The sequence below is a fragment of the Dasypus novemcinctus genome, chromosome 15, assembly GCF_030445035.2.
Source record: "Dasypus novemcinctus isolate mDasNov1 chromosome 15, mDasNov1.1.hap2, whole genome shotgun sequence".
NCBI classification, from domain to species: domain Eukaryota; kingdom Metazoa; phylum Chordata; class Mammalia; order Cingulata; family Dasypodidae; genus Dasypus; species Dasypus novemcinctus.
This window is the reverse complement of record NC_080687.1, coordinates 839,200-853,612: the sequence shown is the minus strand read 5'-3', so window position 1 is coordinate 853,612 and position 14,413 is coordinate 839,200. Positions and strand designations below refer to the sequence as shown.

Here is a 14,413-nt window from a genome sequence, read left to right as displayed (position 1 = left end):
GTACTAAAAGCCATTGATTATACACTTTGGGAAGACCATATAATATATGAATATATATCAGGAAACTGCTTAATAAATAAATAAGAAATTGTGTAAAAATAGCCAGAAATAACAGCTATGTACAAGGGAAGCATAGAGGTATCAAGAGGTGAAGAATTTTATTACTATTATTATTGAAATAATGACAGTGCTCTAGTGATGATTAAGTTTATGATTATATGGCTATATGATTATACCAAATACTAATGATCGCATAGTTTGGATAAATTGTATATTTTATTAATATGTATCAATAAAATTGATTCGTTTAAAAATAATCTCATTCATCAGGCTTCACACTGAGATGTCCTAGTAAGAATTTGTAGGGTATAATTAACTCACTGTTGCAAACTCTGAGAGGGGCAGGTGGGCTTCATTGTCCCACCCTGCTTCTGTTCTTTCAGAGTCTTCTGTTTCCTTCTTGGGCTGTCAGTTTTAGTGCTTATGACATAATCTTATGCTCTTCTCTTGTTTGGCTGCTGATGGTGATGTTTTTTGAGGTATTTTATTTTACTACGTATTAGGTATTAGGTAATTTATTAGATAGAAGTTTTGATTTGCCATCTTACCCCAGAAAACCTGTGTATTGCCCTTTTGATACGTTGCTGGATTTGATTTGCTAGTATTTTGTTGAGAATTTTTGCACCTATATTCCTAAGGAATATTGGTCTAGTTTTCTTTTCTTGTGACGTCTTTGTCTTGTTTGGGTATCAGGTAATACTGGTCCTGTTGAATGCATGAGAAGTGTTCCTCCTCTTCTGTATTTCTTGGAAGAGTTTCTGAAGTATTGGTGTCAATTCTTTAAACATTTGGTGGAATTTCACCAAGGAAGCCAGCTGATCCTGGGTTTTTGTGCAAAGTGTGTGTACATATGTGTGCGTGCAAAGTGTTTTTTGATACTGATTCAATCTCCTTGTTAATGGTCTGCTGAAATTTTCTTTTTTTAGTTTGGTCACTTTAATTTGTATGTTCCTGGGAATTTGTCTATTTCATTTAGGTTATCTAATTTGTTGACATAATTGTTCATAGTATTCTCACTTCTGTGAGGTCAGTTATAATGTGCTGCTTTTTATTGACCATTTTAAAGAACCAGCTTTTGGTTTTCTTGACTTTCTCTATTGTTTTTCAATTTATAACTATGAATTTCTCTCTAATGCCCTCCACCCCCCCCCCTTTTTTTTTTTTGCTGCACCCCATAAGTTTTGGTATGCTGGGTTTTCATTTTCATTTATCTCCAAGAGTGGTCTAATTTCTTTTGTGATTTTTTTTTGACAAACTGTTTAAGGGTGTATTAAATATGTTTTATTTCCTCGTATTAGTGAATTGTCACCAAATTTCCTTCTGTTACTGATTTCTAATTTTATACCTTTGTAAATGGAGAACATACTTTGTATGATTTAAATTTATTGAGGTCTGTCCTGGAGAATGAGCCATCTGTACTCGAGAAAAACTTGGATTTTCCAGTTCTTGGGTGGAGTGTTCTAGATATATATGTTAGGTTTAGTTGCTGTACAGTGTGGTTTAATTCCTGTTTCCTTTTTGATCTTTTGACTAGATATTCTATCCACTATTGGAATTTGTGTATCCATGTCTCCAACTCTTATTGTAGAATTGTCTTTTAAGTCTTTTTAATTCTATCTTTATTTATTTTGGGGTCCTTTTGTTAAGTGCATGTGTGTGTATAATTCTTCCTGAATTGACCCTTTGATCAGTATATAATGTCCTTCTTACTTTCTTGTAACAGTTTTTTGATTTAAAGTTTCTTTTGTCTGATAATAATAAGTGATTGCAACTCTCATTTGGTTACTATTGGAATGGAGTAGCTTTTTCCATCCTTTTACTTTCAACGTGTTTGTGTTTTTGAATCTGGAGTGTCCCTTGAAGACAGCATATAATTGGGTCATGTTTTTTTGTTTTGTTTTGTTTTTTAATCCAGTGATAATCTGAATCTTTTAATCCATAGTAGTTTAATCCATTGTAGTTGGGTTTATGTCTGCCGTTGTGCTAGTTTCTTTATGTCTGAAATCTTTTTTGTTCTTCCATTACTTCCTGCTTTTATGTTAGAGTCTAATGTACTGTTTTAATTCTCTTAGATTCTTTATATATTGCATACCGTTAGTACATATTTATAATTATACTTTTACAGTTGTCTTTTAAATCAGGTAGGAGGAAGAAAAGTTGCAAACAAAAATACACATGTACTTTCCTTTGTATTTAGCTGTGGAGTTGCCTTTACAGATTGCTTTATTTCTTCATGTGAATTCAAGTTACTGCCTGCTGTCCTTGCATTGCAGCCTGAAAGATTCCCTTTAGGATTTTTGTAGGGCAGGTCTGTTAGTGATGAATTTTTGTTTTTGTTTATCTGAGAATACCTTAAATACTCCTTCAGTTATTAAGAGTGCTGTTGCTGAATATAGAATTCTTGGTTGACATTGTTTTTTTTCTCCTTTTAACCCTTGGAATTTGTCATCCCACTGCTTTTGGCCTCCCTGGCTCCTGATGATTTGAGCCGTTGATGGCTTCTGATGAGAGCCCCTCGTGCATGGTGGGTGGCTTCTCTCGGTGTGTCCAGGCGTCTCTCTGTTTGTCTTTCCACGGTTGGATTCTGACGTATTTCAGTGTGGGTCTCGTGCAGTTTATCCTACGTAGAGTTCATTGAGCTTCTTAGATGTGTAGATTCGTGCTTTTCACCAAATTTGAGAAGTTTTGGGGCATTGTTTCCTATTCTCTCTTTCTCCTCTCCTTCTGGGGCTCCCATTATGTGTATGTTGATAGTGTCTTGTAGGCCTCTGGTGCTGCTCATTTCTCTCTCTCTTTTTTTTCTGTTTCTCAGACTGGATCTTCTCCATCAGCCTGTTCTTAAAGGTCACTGATTCTTATAAGCTCAGCTCTCCTGTGCTTTTCAGTCCAGAATTTCTGTTTGGTTCTTTTTCACAGTTTCTGTCTCTTTATTGGTATTTTCTGTTTGGGGAGATGTTCTCATGCTTTCCTTTACATATACACAACCATTCCTACCATCTAGTTCCAGAACATTTTCATCATCCCAAAAGGAAACCTCTTACCCGTTAAGCATTGCACCCCCTTTTCCCTGTCCCACATCTCTGCAATCACTGATCTGCTTGCTCTCTGCCGCCATGAATGTGCCTGTTCTGACCATCTGAAAGAAACAGAATTACACAGCACGTGGCCCTCAGGCCTGGCTTCTTACACTGAGCATGATGGCTTCACGGTTCTGATGTGTCAGTACCAGGACTTCATTCCTTTTTATGGCTGGATGATGCTGCATCGTATGGCTAGGCCACATTTGCTTATCCATTCTTCTCCCGGTGCACACTGGGATTGCTTCCACTTTTTGGCTGTTGTGAATGATGTGGCTGTCAGCGTTGGTGTGCAGAGCTGCCCCTCCCAACTTTCGGTGGTTTTGGGTGTTTACCTCAGGAGTAAGATTGCTGGTGGTATGAGAGCTCTCTGTTTAACTCTTTGGGGATCCACCAAACTATTTTCCCTGGCAGCTGCACCAGTTTGCATCACCACCAGCAATGTATCAGGGTTCTGATTGCTCTAAATCTTCACTTGTTACAGTCTGTCTTTTTGTGTATTGCCATCCTAGTGGGTGTGAAGTGGTTATTCTGGTTTTGGTTTGCATTTCCCTAATTGCTACTGTGTTGAGATGTTTTTATGAGCTTATTGGACCTTTGTATATATGCTTTGGAGAAAAGTCATTCAAGTCTTTTGCTCAGTTTTTAATTGTCTTTTTGTTGAGTTGTCAGAGCTCTTTATGTATTCTGGATATTAAGTCCTTTTCACATTTATGGTTCCCAAATATTTTCTCCCATTTTGTAGGTCTTTGATTCATTTGAGTTAATTTTTTATATGGTGTGAGGTGTAGTTGTCCAAGTGCATTCTTTTCCTTGTGGCTACACCTTTTGTTGATGAGACTATATTTTCTCCCCATGCATGAGGTTTCATACTCAAAACATTCTTAGTATAAATCCTCATATTTTTAAGTTCTTACACCTTTGGACCTACCTTAGAAGTCTTACATGGACTTCAGAGTCAGATGTTGCATCATTTACAAAATCTGTCCTGTTAACATTATAAATATTCTGAAAAATATGCTTCAAAAAATTCACAGGCCCCTCTCCCAGAGTAGAGTGCCCATTATGATTCCACCAAGTAGATGTAATACACTTGGCATACTGTCCAGTGAGCGAGTGCCAGGCTTAGATGGAGTAATCCTGTTTCAAACGTACAGAGCCGCTCTGAAGCTCTGAGACGAGCTTTCCTGAGGCCACACAACTGGTATATGGTATGCTAAGGGTTTGCATTTGTTCTGCTTCACTCCAGAACACGAGTTTCCATGGTGAGGCTACCCTGCTTCTGCGAGTACTTCTCAGAGTGTGCACCGTAGGCTGGGGGTGCCCACAGTCTGGACACACCCACCAAAATCTCAGAAATTTGGGACCAAGTGTAACTGGCAGTTCTTAATTATAATTTGGACAGCACTCGTCTTTGTATGCTTTTTTCCTTATGACTGTGCTCAAAACCAGTCAGCCATTTTAACTACATATCTAAATATAATTCCACAATTCTTTTGAAAATAAATTTTTCTTGTAAATTTTCGCATTGTAGAGTGCAAAGTGTGTGTTAATTCTGAGATGATCTGGCAAAAACCTTTGTGTCACTCTCTATGCTGAAATTCCTAATAAGCTTTTTGAGACATTACAGAGTTTTTAATTTATGAGCCAATACCTTACTCTTTTTGCTTTCTTTTGCTATGAACTGGCATTTATTTTGTACATTAACATTAAGGGAAAAATAGAAGCCCAGGGATAAGCAATCTCTGTTTCAGGTTGAACTCCCCCCACCTGATCTTGGACCAAGTGCTGCATTAAGTCAGACGCTCACGTTGCTGCGTGAGGTTTTGGCATCTCATGACTCTTCGGTTGTGCCCTCAGATGCTCGCCAAGCTGACTTTGTGCAGGTATGCTGTGAGTTTGTTTTTGGTGCTTGTGTTTTGCCACACTGTTGTGCATTCTGTTCAGATTCTCCTGACATTTTGTAACATATATTTTGACAATACCTTTCTTATTGTTGCTTTTTCCTTCAGAGATTGTCAATTCCCTTTAATTTAAAAAGTATTTATTCAACGGTGTCTACTTTTAAACTGTTGTGGTTATTATACCATTTAATCTTAGGTGTTTCTGTAAGTCGGCTGCCTTTGAATTAGTTTGGCCTTAATTCTGAAGTGCCATCAGCCCAGGACCATGGACCTGAGCAGACGTGATTCGTTTCCCTTGCAGGTTTTGTCCTGTGTCCTGGACCCTCTCCTCCAGATGTGCACGGTCTCCGCCAGCAACTTGGGCTCGGCCGACATGGCCACCTTCATGGTCAACTCGCTCTGCGTGATGAAGACAACGCTGGCCCTGTTTGAGTTCACCGACAGGCGCCTGGAGATACTGCAGTTTCAGGTGAGCATTGCTCTGTGGGGGCAGCTTCCTGGGATGGGGTCTTCTATCTTCATATGATAATTTTCATCACCTGGCCCCTGTAAATCCCTTGACATACTCTGATGGAATGCCGTGCACATGCACACACACAGGTATGTGCTTACCTCCATCCACCCAGCTATCCACCAGCTCCTCCCTGCTTAGTATTTCGTTTTCCAACTTTGGAGCCGCCAGGGAATATAGTGGTTAAGATATTTGATTCAGACTCTAGTACGTGATGATAGCATGAAGCTTTTCTGATGAATCTGTATGCAGATTGCACTTTCTGAACTGTGAATAATATGCTGTATTTCTCAAGCTGTGTAACTAGTGCAGAAGGTGTTAGAGAGGACAGATATATTTTTATCTATGTGTAAACTAGTGTTAGGCAAAACATTACAGTTTGTTATACCAATCGCTCTAGTCTTTTAAGCCAACGGTATCATGTAAGGGTTTGTAAGATGACTAGAACAAAGGCATTTGTAAAATCTACTAAGTACCTTATTCTGATTTTGAAATACTGATGTTTAAGGTTAGATATAAAGTTAAAAACGACGACGACAACTTTTGTATGTGCTGTGTTTTCACAAACATAGCAAGCATTTAAACAGTTTGGCAGGTGCATTCCCAATGGTTGCCCTGAGCAGGTGAGCACATGCCACTCACATCTGCTCACAGCTCTTCTTGGACAGTGCCTGCACCTGCTAACTCACTCTATCTGGTTATCAGACCTGCTTTCCCCTCAGCCCCAGGGGGTTTCTTCCGGGTTTATCCATATGGCAGATTTTATTTGTTAAGTCTGGGAGGGGGTAAGGAGATTGGGGGCATCAGGTCCTCATCTTCCCAAAATTCTTCCTAAGTATTTTATTTAATATTGTTATTAGTGTTTTTTACTTGTTTGTTTTTTGCTTATTACTAGGTTTTAAGAGCTGAGAAATACCCCAGTATTTTTGGTTACTGACTAGCCCTGGAATCCTCTTTGGTTATCACCTTTTAAAGTGAGACTTTCTCTCTCTTTGGGAGAAGAAAAAGCCTGTGTAACAGAAGCAGCCCTTTGGCCACAAAGTCTGTGTCACTCCAAGGAACAAACCCAGGGGCATCCCCCCTTCTCTCATCAGTTCTATCCTGTTTTAAAATGTTTCCTTTCTGTTGTATTCTATTAGATTGAAGCACACTTGGACACACTTATAAATGAGCAAGCATCTTATGTTCTGACCAGAGCAGGCTTGAGTTACATCTATAACACTGTGCAGCAGCACAGACCTGAGCAGGTAGGCACGTGGGTGTTCCAGGCACAGAGTGAGCTGGCACAGCGGGTGGGGGTTATAGCCAGACTTTGCATGAGAACTCAGCTCTGCCACTCAGGAGCTGTGTGGTGCTGGGAAAGTGGCTTAGTGCTCTGTCCCTGTGCCGTCATCTTTGGGCGGGTGCTGATAGTAGTATTTGTTGGTGGTTCTCAAGATTAAGGGAGATGTGCGCATAGATGAACTTGGCTTATATAGAACACCCAGCACTACTAACTGGCTTTCTTATACAAATACTCTTGGTTAAAGTAATACAAATATATAAGAATTCACATTGTAAAACATATAAAGGACACTCCTACATGTGAAGTTTCCAGAGTCCTATATTGTTATCATTTAATCTGATGAATAGATTACAGTATAAATAGCATTCTCCCCTTTTTAATTTAGGAAATTGTGGTCTCTTACTCGGGAAAAGTAATCACTTCTGGGGCCAGCATAGGATCTTGTTAAATTATGGAACTCCACTCGAGCAAACACAAGTAAATGAGGTGGGCACCTTAGAAAGCTGTGTACATGTCTGTCTTTGAAAAGCAAGGTACTCTTTTGAATGACATTAAGAAGAAGTTTGCCATTTATATTTACAGCCCAGGAACTCAAGAATGAAGTTCTCAAAAACACTAGTTCTGATTTTTTCCTTTTGCTAAGGTAGTAAGCACATTTCTACCAGTAGAAACCTATTCTGCTGCCTTTCTAGCATTATCAGAGTGAAACTCTTCAAGATTGTATGACTTGCTGGCATCTTACGAAGTGCTTCATTGCCTTCTTTTTCTTAGTCTTGAGTCCAGCTGAAATGTCATCGTGTTTCCATTATAAGTAAACGTATTTGCCCCTTCCTTCCTCCAGCAAGTATTACTCAATGCCTTCGTGCTGGTCGTACAAAAGTGAGCAAGTCACGGTTCCTTGTCTTGTTGGAGTTACATGACTTCTGTGTTTTTTGGAAATAAGCAAAATGGGTTTCCGAATTGGGGCATTCCACTAATGGTGTACACTGCATAAGTGAACTGAAATGTGCATCACCTCTTCTGCATATTGTTTTTCTTACCCATTTTTAGGGCCCGTTAGCTAATTTGCCCAGCCTGGATTCTGTGGCGCTAAAGGCTGCAATGGTGAGTACGCAAGAAACATTCGGTGTAGCTTTCTTGGGGCGTTGCTTTGAAGATTTTGCCCTGGGTGAGCATTTCTCTGCCCTAGCGTGCAGGATTTACTTAGGGTTCCCTAATGCTGACTGAGCAGGTGTGCCTCCCTTAGCTGTGGGGTGAGAACAAGGTGCCTTTCCCAGGACTGCCCTGTGCCTGACAGCCTCCTCCTCCCTTTGCTTATTCAGCAACACATACTTGTCTCCTGCTCTGTGCTCCACCGCTAGGTGCTCGCGTGTCATCAGGTAGCTCATAGTCACCTGGTAAACGTCACCTAAATCATATTTCAGAAGTAAAGATGAAGGTTGGACGATGCCTACACATTAGGTATATAGATTTGTGTTAAACCACTTTTAGGAGGTGCAGAGTCCCACCCACCACTGCACATGAGCACATTTACATATTCCAAATTCAGCTGACTCAGTTGTCCAATAGGAAAAGCTTATTAGCAGCTTTATGAAATCAGAATGTATAAGTAGATGTAGCCTGTTAGCACTGCATGGCTGAGCAGTGGAAACAGATTGTGCAGATTTACTCTTGGTCATGAAACAGTTCTTTATTAGAGTAGGTTGAAGATGTAATTGGATCAGGGGTATTTTATTGCTCGTTTACCTCTTTTCCTACTAAGGATACATCTGTCAATTTTTGATGTTGAAAGTATATGAAAAGCACTGTTGGAACTACTTGGGCATTTCAGTTAAGTTCCAAAATCATTTTTTTACTCTTCTTTGTTAAAGGCCTGTTTTCCTATTCCATTTTAAAATTTACACCAACCACTCTATTCCTGTCCTCTAAAACATATGAATTTAGAAGCATTCTCATCCCAATCTGCTCAGAAGCTTTTTTCATTATCAGAGTTTTACTGCTCATGAACAGACAAGAGTAACAACCATGAAGAAGTAGGTTGCATATCGTTATGGTCGTATCGCCATGCTCTTGCGTTCATAGTTCCTGACTTCTCCCTAAGGTGGAACTGAGGTGACAGTCCCATCTGGAATGACAGTTGACTCTTCAGTGTGGCCTCGGCGAGCCTCCAGTTGATGCCCTTCTTTTGTGAAAGTCTGGCAAGAGCACTTCCACATGAGCCCCACTGTACCTTACAGATTGCTGTGTCTCCATCTCTAGTATATATGTCTGCAAAGAAGGATGTTGAAATTTTGATTGGGATTGTGTTGGATCTGTAAATAACTTTGGTAAAACTTATATTTTAATATTTAGCCCTCCAATCCATGAACACAGAATGTATTGTACCATTTTGAGTTCCCTCTTATTTTTTCCTGCATATATTTTTCACAGATTTTCTTTGTTGTTATCATGGGGCTTAAATTTAAAATCCTAAATCCATAACAAACACATTTGATTTGATACCAACTGAACTTCAATACTTCATCAAGCTTCTTCATATGGAAATGTATATTCACGCAAAGATCAGTACATGAATGCTTGTGCCAGCACACGCGCCAACAGCCAGAAAAACCCAAACGTCCTTCACTAGTGAGTGGTTATATAGTGGAATAGTGCTCCATAATAAAAGGAGTAACTATGGATAAACATGGAACATTATCAAGCCAAGTTGAACAACCAGACCCAAAAATACTCTTGTAGGATTCCCTGTGTGTGTATACGTTCTCGTAAACTCAGAACAGTGGTTCCAGAGAGATCAGTGTTTGCCAGGGTTGTGGAAAAGGTTCATCTTGATTATGGTAGTGGTTACCTGAATCTGTACAGTTGTCAAAACTCATCAAATTGTGCACTTAAAATGGTAAATAGAAATTTTAAAAGCATAAATACATGTAAACCTCTCTGTTCTTCATCTTCCTCCTCCCTCATCTCTTCTCTCATGTTTCTTTCCTCTTCCTATTTTGTTTCAGCTTTTACACCCTGTCTCCTCCTCTTCAGTCATTCATCATTTTGACTCTTTTTCCTCTTCATCATGACCCCTGTTTTGTTCTTGCTTACCTAATACAAGTAGACTCAGTAAGCATGTGTTTCTTCCCTCTGCCGCTCCTTCCCTCCTGGCACTTACCCATAATATAAACCCACAAATATATTTAGCTCTCATTACAAATTTTTTACATGTCTGGTCTTAATTGTGAAAACAATTAAGTTAATATCTTATGCTTCTCTAGAGAAAAACAGTCTTGGTTGGGTTCAGTGTGACCCATGAGCTCTGGACGTGTGGAGTCAGTGACCTGCAGTGGTCCAATGGGTCCTGACCTCTGCTGGCTGTCACCTTCCTTTTAAGTGGCCCTTGAGCAGGAGGAAAAACCACTCAAAGAAAACAAAGCAAATGAGATGTGATCAGCTAAGATAAAGAAGACATATAGAATAGTGAAGTTAAAGGCCACTTCAAATTAGACAGCATTTAAAATTTTGAAGTTTCATTTGAACTTCTGGGGCTTGTCCTATGAAATTAAATAAAGAGAAATGTTTTCTAATAGTGCTGTAAATTGATTTATACACATCCAGAATCTGGGAGTCAGTGCTTCATCCTGTCAGCAGCCAAGTCTTGATGGTTTTACTTCCTGACTTCCCCACATGTCCACTGTGTCCGTTTCTCTGCCTCTGTCGCCTGAGGTGCTGCACTTCCTACTCTGTGTCCTTGCCTCTGTCCTTGTGTAGCCAGACTCAACTTAGAATTGAAATCCCTTCCCCTCCTTAACATCAGTAGTTCCTGCTGCTTCTGTGATAAAACCTAAAATGCTTGTAAAAGCAGTATTCTCTTTCCTACCTCAGTCCTTCGTCCATGAAAAGATGTCCATGTCCCTCTGCAGGTCGTGGCTGCTCCTCAGATGTCACCTCTGCTGCCCACTCCTCAGAGATGCGTTTGCTAAACCCACAGACTGGGCTGTGTTGCCATGTATGCTTGTATAGTATTCTGACTGTCCTTCATGGCAGTGAACACCATTTGTAATTGTGTGTTTACTTACATATTTTCATTGGCTTACTTCATCTCTCTGTAGGCTGTAAGCTCTATGACTAGGGACTGTAGTTCTTTTGTTTGCCTTTGTATTCACGTTGCCTAAGAGTCCTTCTCAATTGGTGGGTCCTCAGCAAATACGGGTTGAGTGAATGAGGGAACGAATGAATGAACAGGTGACAGTGGATGTGGGAAAGTAAGGTTGGCTTTTGAAACCTTATTGCTTACTTCTTGTAATATTATTCAGAAGCTTTGTGAGAGAGTTTTAAATGAATAGTTTGGATTTGGGGTTTTAGAAGTAGGTATTGCTAATATTGACAGTATTATAGAGTTGACAGTTTTAGTATATTCAAGAAAAACTCATTTCAGCACAAAGGGCTTGCTATTTAGAATGTTTTTCCCCCTTAAGATTTAACCTTTAAAAGAAATGGTGATGTTCTTGATGTTTGTCAGCAAATAAATATACTTTGTTTTGCATTTCTCTGTTTCATTTAGGTTCAGTTTGATCGTTATCTGTCAGCCCCAGACAACCTCTTAATGCCTCAGCTAAACTTCCTTCTAAGTGCCACAGTGAAGTAAGTATTTTTGATTCCAAGTAGTTGGTAAAGGTTCACGTATTTTTATACACCGAGTAAATTTTCTGGGAAAAACTTATTTTCAAGGATAGGAGATTTGTCATGCAGTGCTGTAGTTCTCAGCCGTTTTTCTGCTTCAGCATCCTTGAGTACAGCACAGCCCTCAGAGGTGGCTGCCAAGCGCACTCTTTTCCTGCCCCTCCCTTGTGGAGTTTAGATCCTGCAGAAATCCGACTTCAGCCCTGCCTGGGCATGGTCCAAATGCTAGTGGATAGCGAGCAGAGCCTGAAGCCAATCACCAAAACAGAGTGTCACTGTCTCTCGGTCAATGCCCAGACTTGAGCCAGTTTGCAGGCCCTGAGTCCTTGAACGAGGATGGCTGAGTCCCCCTGGGGAAGGACTCTGCTAGACTGCCCAAAGTTTGCACTGTCTCCCTGCAACACCCAGATGGGTGCTTAATTGACTAGCTGGATACTCTAGCCTAGCAAATGGCACTTAAAAGTAACCGTCCCACATCTACTACTCCCCTGGGAGGTTCTAGCCAATACCAAGATGTAGAAAAGAAAATGCCAGCTATAAATATTGAAAAGCATTTTAAACCTGTTTTTTAATGTCTGTACAAAACCCAAACAAAAAAGGCTATCAGCTGATAAGCTAATAGAACTAAAATGGAGTGCAGTTACTTGGTCAGATTCACAATTAGTACAAAAATTTTAGTACCTTTTTTTTTTTTTAAAGATTTATTTTTATTTATTTAATTACTCCCCCTCCCCCGGTTGTCTGTTCTCGGTGTCTGTTTGCTGCGTCTTGTTTCTTTGTCCGCTTCTGTTGTCATCAGCGGCACGGGAAGTGTGGGCAGTGCCATTCCTGGGCAGGCTGCTCTTTCTTTTCACGCTGGGCGGCTCTCCTCACAGGCGTACTCCTTGCACGTGGGGCTCCCCTACGCGGGGGACACCCTTGCGTGGCGCAACACTCCTTGCGCGCATCAGCACTGCGCATGGGCCAGCTCCACACGGGTCAAGGAGGCCCGGGGTTTGAACCGCGGACCTCCCATGTGGTAGACGGACGCCCTAACCACTGGGCCAAGTCCGTTTCCCAGTACCTTTCTTATATACCATCAATATCTAATTATGTAATGGGATTACTTTATCCATTAATGTACATGTACATGGCGCTGTATAATCAATGAGTTGATTGTACATTGTTTTGGAAATGGAGGGAAGTGATGGTAGTACAACTTTATGGGTGTAATTAACAGTACCAAATTCTATATGTGAATGTGGTTAAAAGGGGAAATTTTAGGTTTTATATAGAGTAGAATAAAAAGTAAAAGATAAAACATAGGATTGTACAACACAGTGAACCCTTTATAAATGATGGACTGTATTTAATATTACAAGTATGAATTATAACACATGTACCACTAGTGCACGGTGTTAATCATAGGGTAGCTACTGGGGAAAATATATATACCCTAATGAAAACTTAGGGCAATTAGAATATTCTTTCATCAGTTGTAATAAAGGTATCACAATAAGCCAAGTGTTAATGGAGGGGTATGTGGGAACTACATGATTTTTCTGTACACCTGTAACTTCTGTAATGAAAAAAACATTTTTTAAGCCTTTTAATATGCAAGGAATTTTTTCCCTAGGATTAAAGCCAATTTCTATGAAAAATTAAATGAATAAACTGAAACTTTATTGACAAATCTAAAAGAGAATCTGAATTAATAGACATGCCATGTCCTTAGATAGAAAAATTGACTTGTGGAACAGGTTGCTGTGTAAGTCAGTCTAGCTCAGTGGGAATCCCCGTGGGGGCTTTTCATTAAACCCTCCAGTAGCTGCTCAACTGGGCTCTGGTCTTGCCCGCTCTTGAACCAGAGTGGACCTTGCCTGGATTATCTTATTTCACCTTCCCAGCAGTTCTACAAATGAGGATTTCTGTGTCTCTTGCATAAAATACGTTTTAATTTCACTGTGACTGGGCAGAATGCTGAAGTCTCGTGCGAATTCTTCAGCCGAGCTATTGCTCATCAGCATGGAATATTATACCTTTTCTTCCTGGTTTTTTGGGCTTAAACTTTTAATACCTTTTTTCTCCTGTGGCACATTTGATTGCACTCTCAACTGGTGTTATAATAAAGCTCAATTTTAGTGATCATGAACCTGAATGTGGAAATGGCTATTTTTAGAAATGCTGGGTTTATGGTGGTAACAGTTGTGTCATGTTGCCATGGCAACCAAAAATCCTAAAGAACTGATTGATGACAAGCTTGATGATAGTCTGGAACTGAGCAGTTCATTTCTTATCACAACTCACGAATTTAAATATTTATTTAAAATACGGTTAATTTCTGTGAGCACATTTTAAAATGAGGCTATCATCTCCACTTAGTTATGCATTCATCTTTATTAGGTTTTTGAACAATTAATAGATAGTTGTGGTGCAGGCTGCTGGTAGTTCATGTCATTGGCAGAGTTCTCTCCTCATTCATCTGGCTCATTGGTTCTGCTTGGACTGCAGACCCACGGGTACACGCATTTCCACAGATCGTCTTACAGATGCATCGTTTTGGTCATGATCGTCAAAACAAGAATGAAATTCTAGCTTTAAGAGTACGTTCTGTTATGGTGGCTTCATGGCACCCACTTGCCTAACAACTAACATAATGTTGTTGTTAGCACCCCATGTGCCCAGAATAGAGCTTATTTTGACAGAAAGGCTTTTTTCTCCACTAGCATTCAGTCAGCCTTCACTGAACACCATCACGTTCAGTGTTCATCACGTTCAAGTGAGCATGAACAAAATCAAGTTCCTTGAAGTTGTGCTGGAGACCATTTAACATTTTGTATTCTGATTGGGATATATTTAGTGTGGAAATACTTCTTTTTCCAGCATAAAGCTATTAGGATCTGAGAATCAAGAAAATGTTGTACCTTTA

General features: G+C 39.9%; 1 protein-coding gene across 2 annotated transcripts in view; it reads left to right on the top strand.

The window, feature by feature from the left end:
• Positions 1 to 14,413, top strand: part of COG6 (component of oligomeric golgi complex 6) — an 88,375-nt gene that overhangs the window by 66,183 nt on the left and 7,779 nt on the right. For both annotated transcript variants that reach the window (XM_004450938.3, XM_071208136.1), the window contains 5 exons: positions 4,892 to 5,023; positions 5,343 to 5,510; positions 6,692 to 6,799; positions 7,888 to 7,941; positions 11,387 to 11,466. In XM_004450938.3, the coding sequence (XP_004450995.2) occupies positions 4,892 to 5,023; positions 5,343 to 5,510; positions 6,692 to 6,799; positions 7,888 to 7,941; positions 11,387 to 11,466 (542 nt within the window). The remainder of the gene's footprint in view (positions 1 to 4,891; positions 5,024 to 5,342; positions 5,511 to 6,691; positions 6,800 to 7,887; positions 7,942 to 11,386; positions 11,467 to 14,413) is intronic.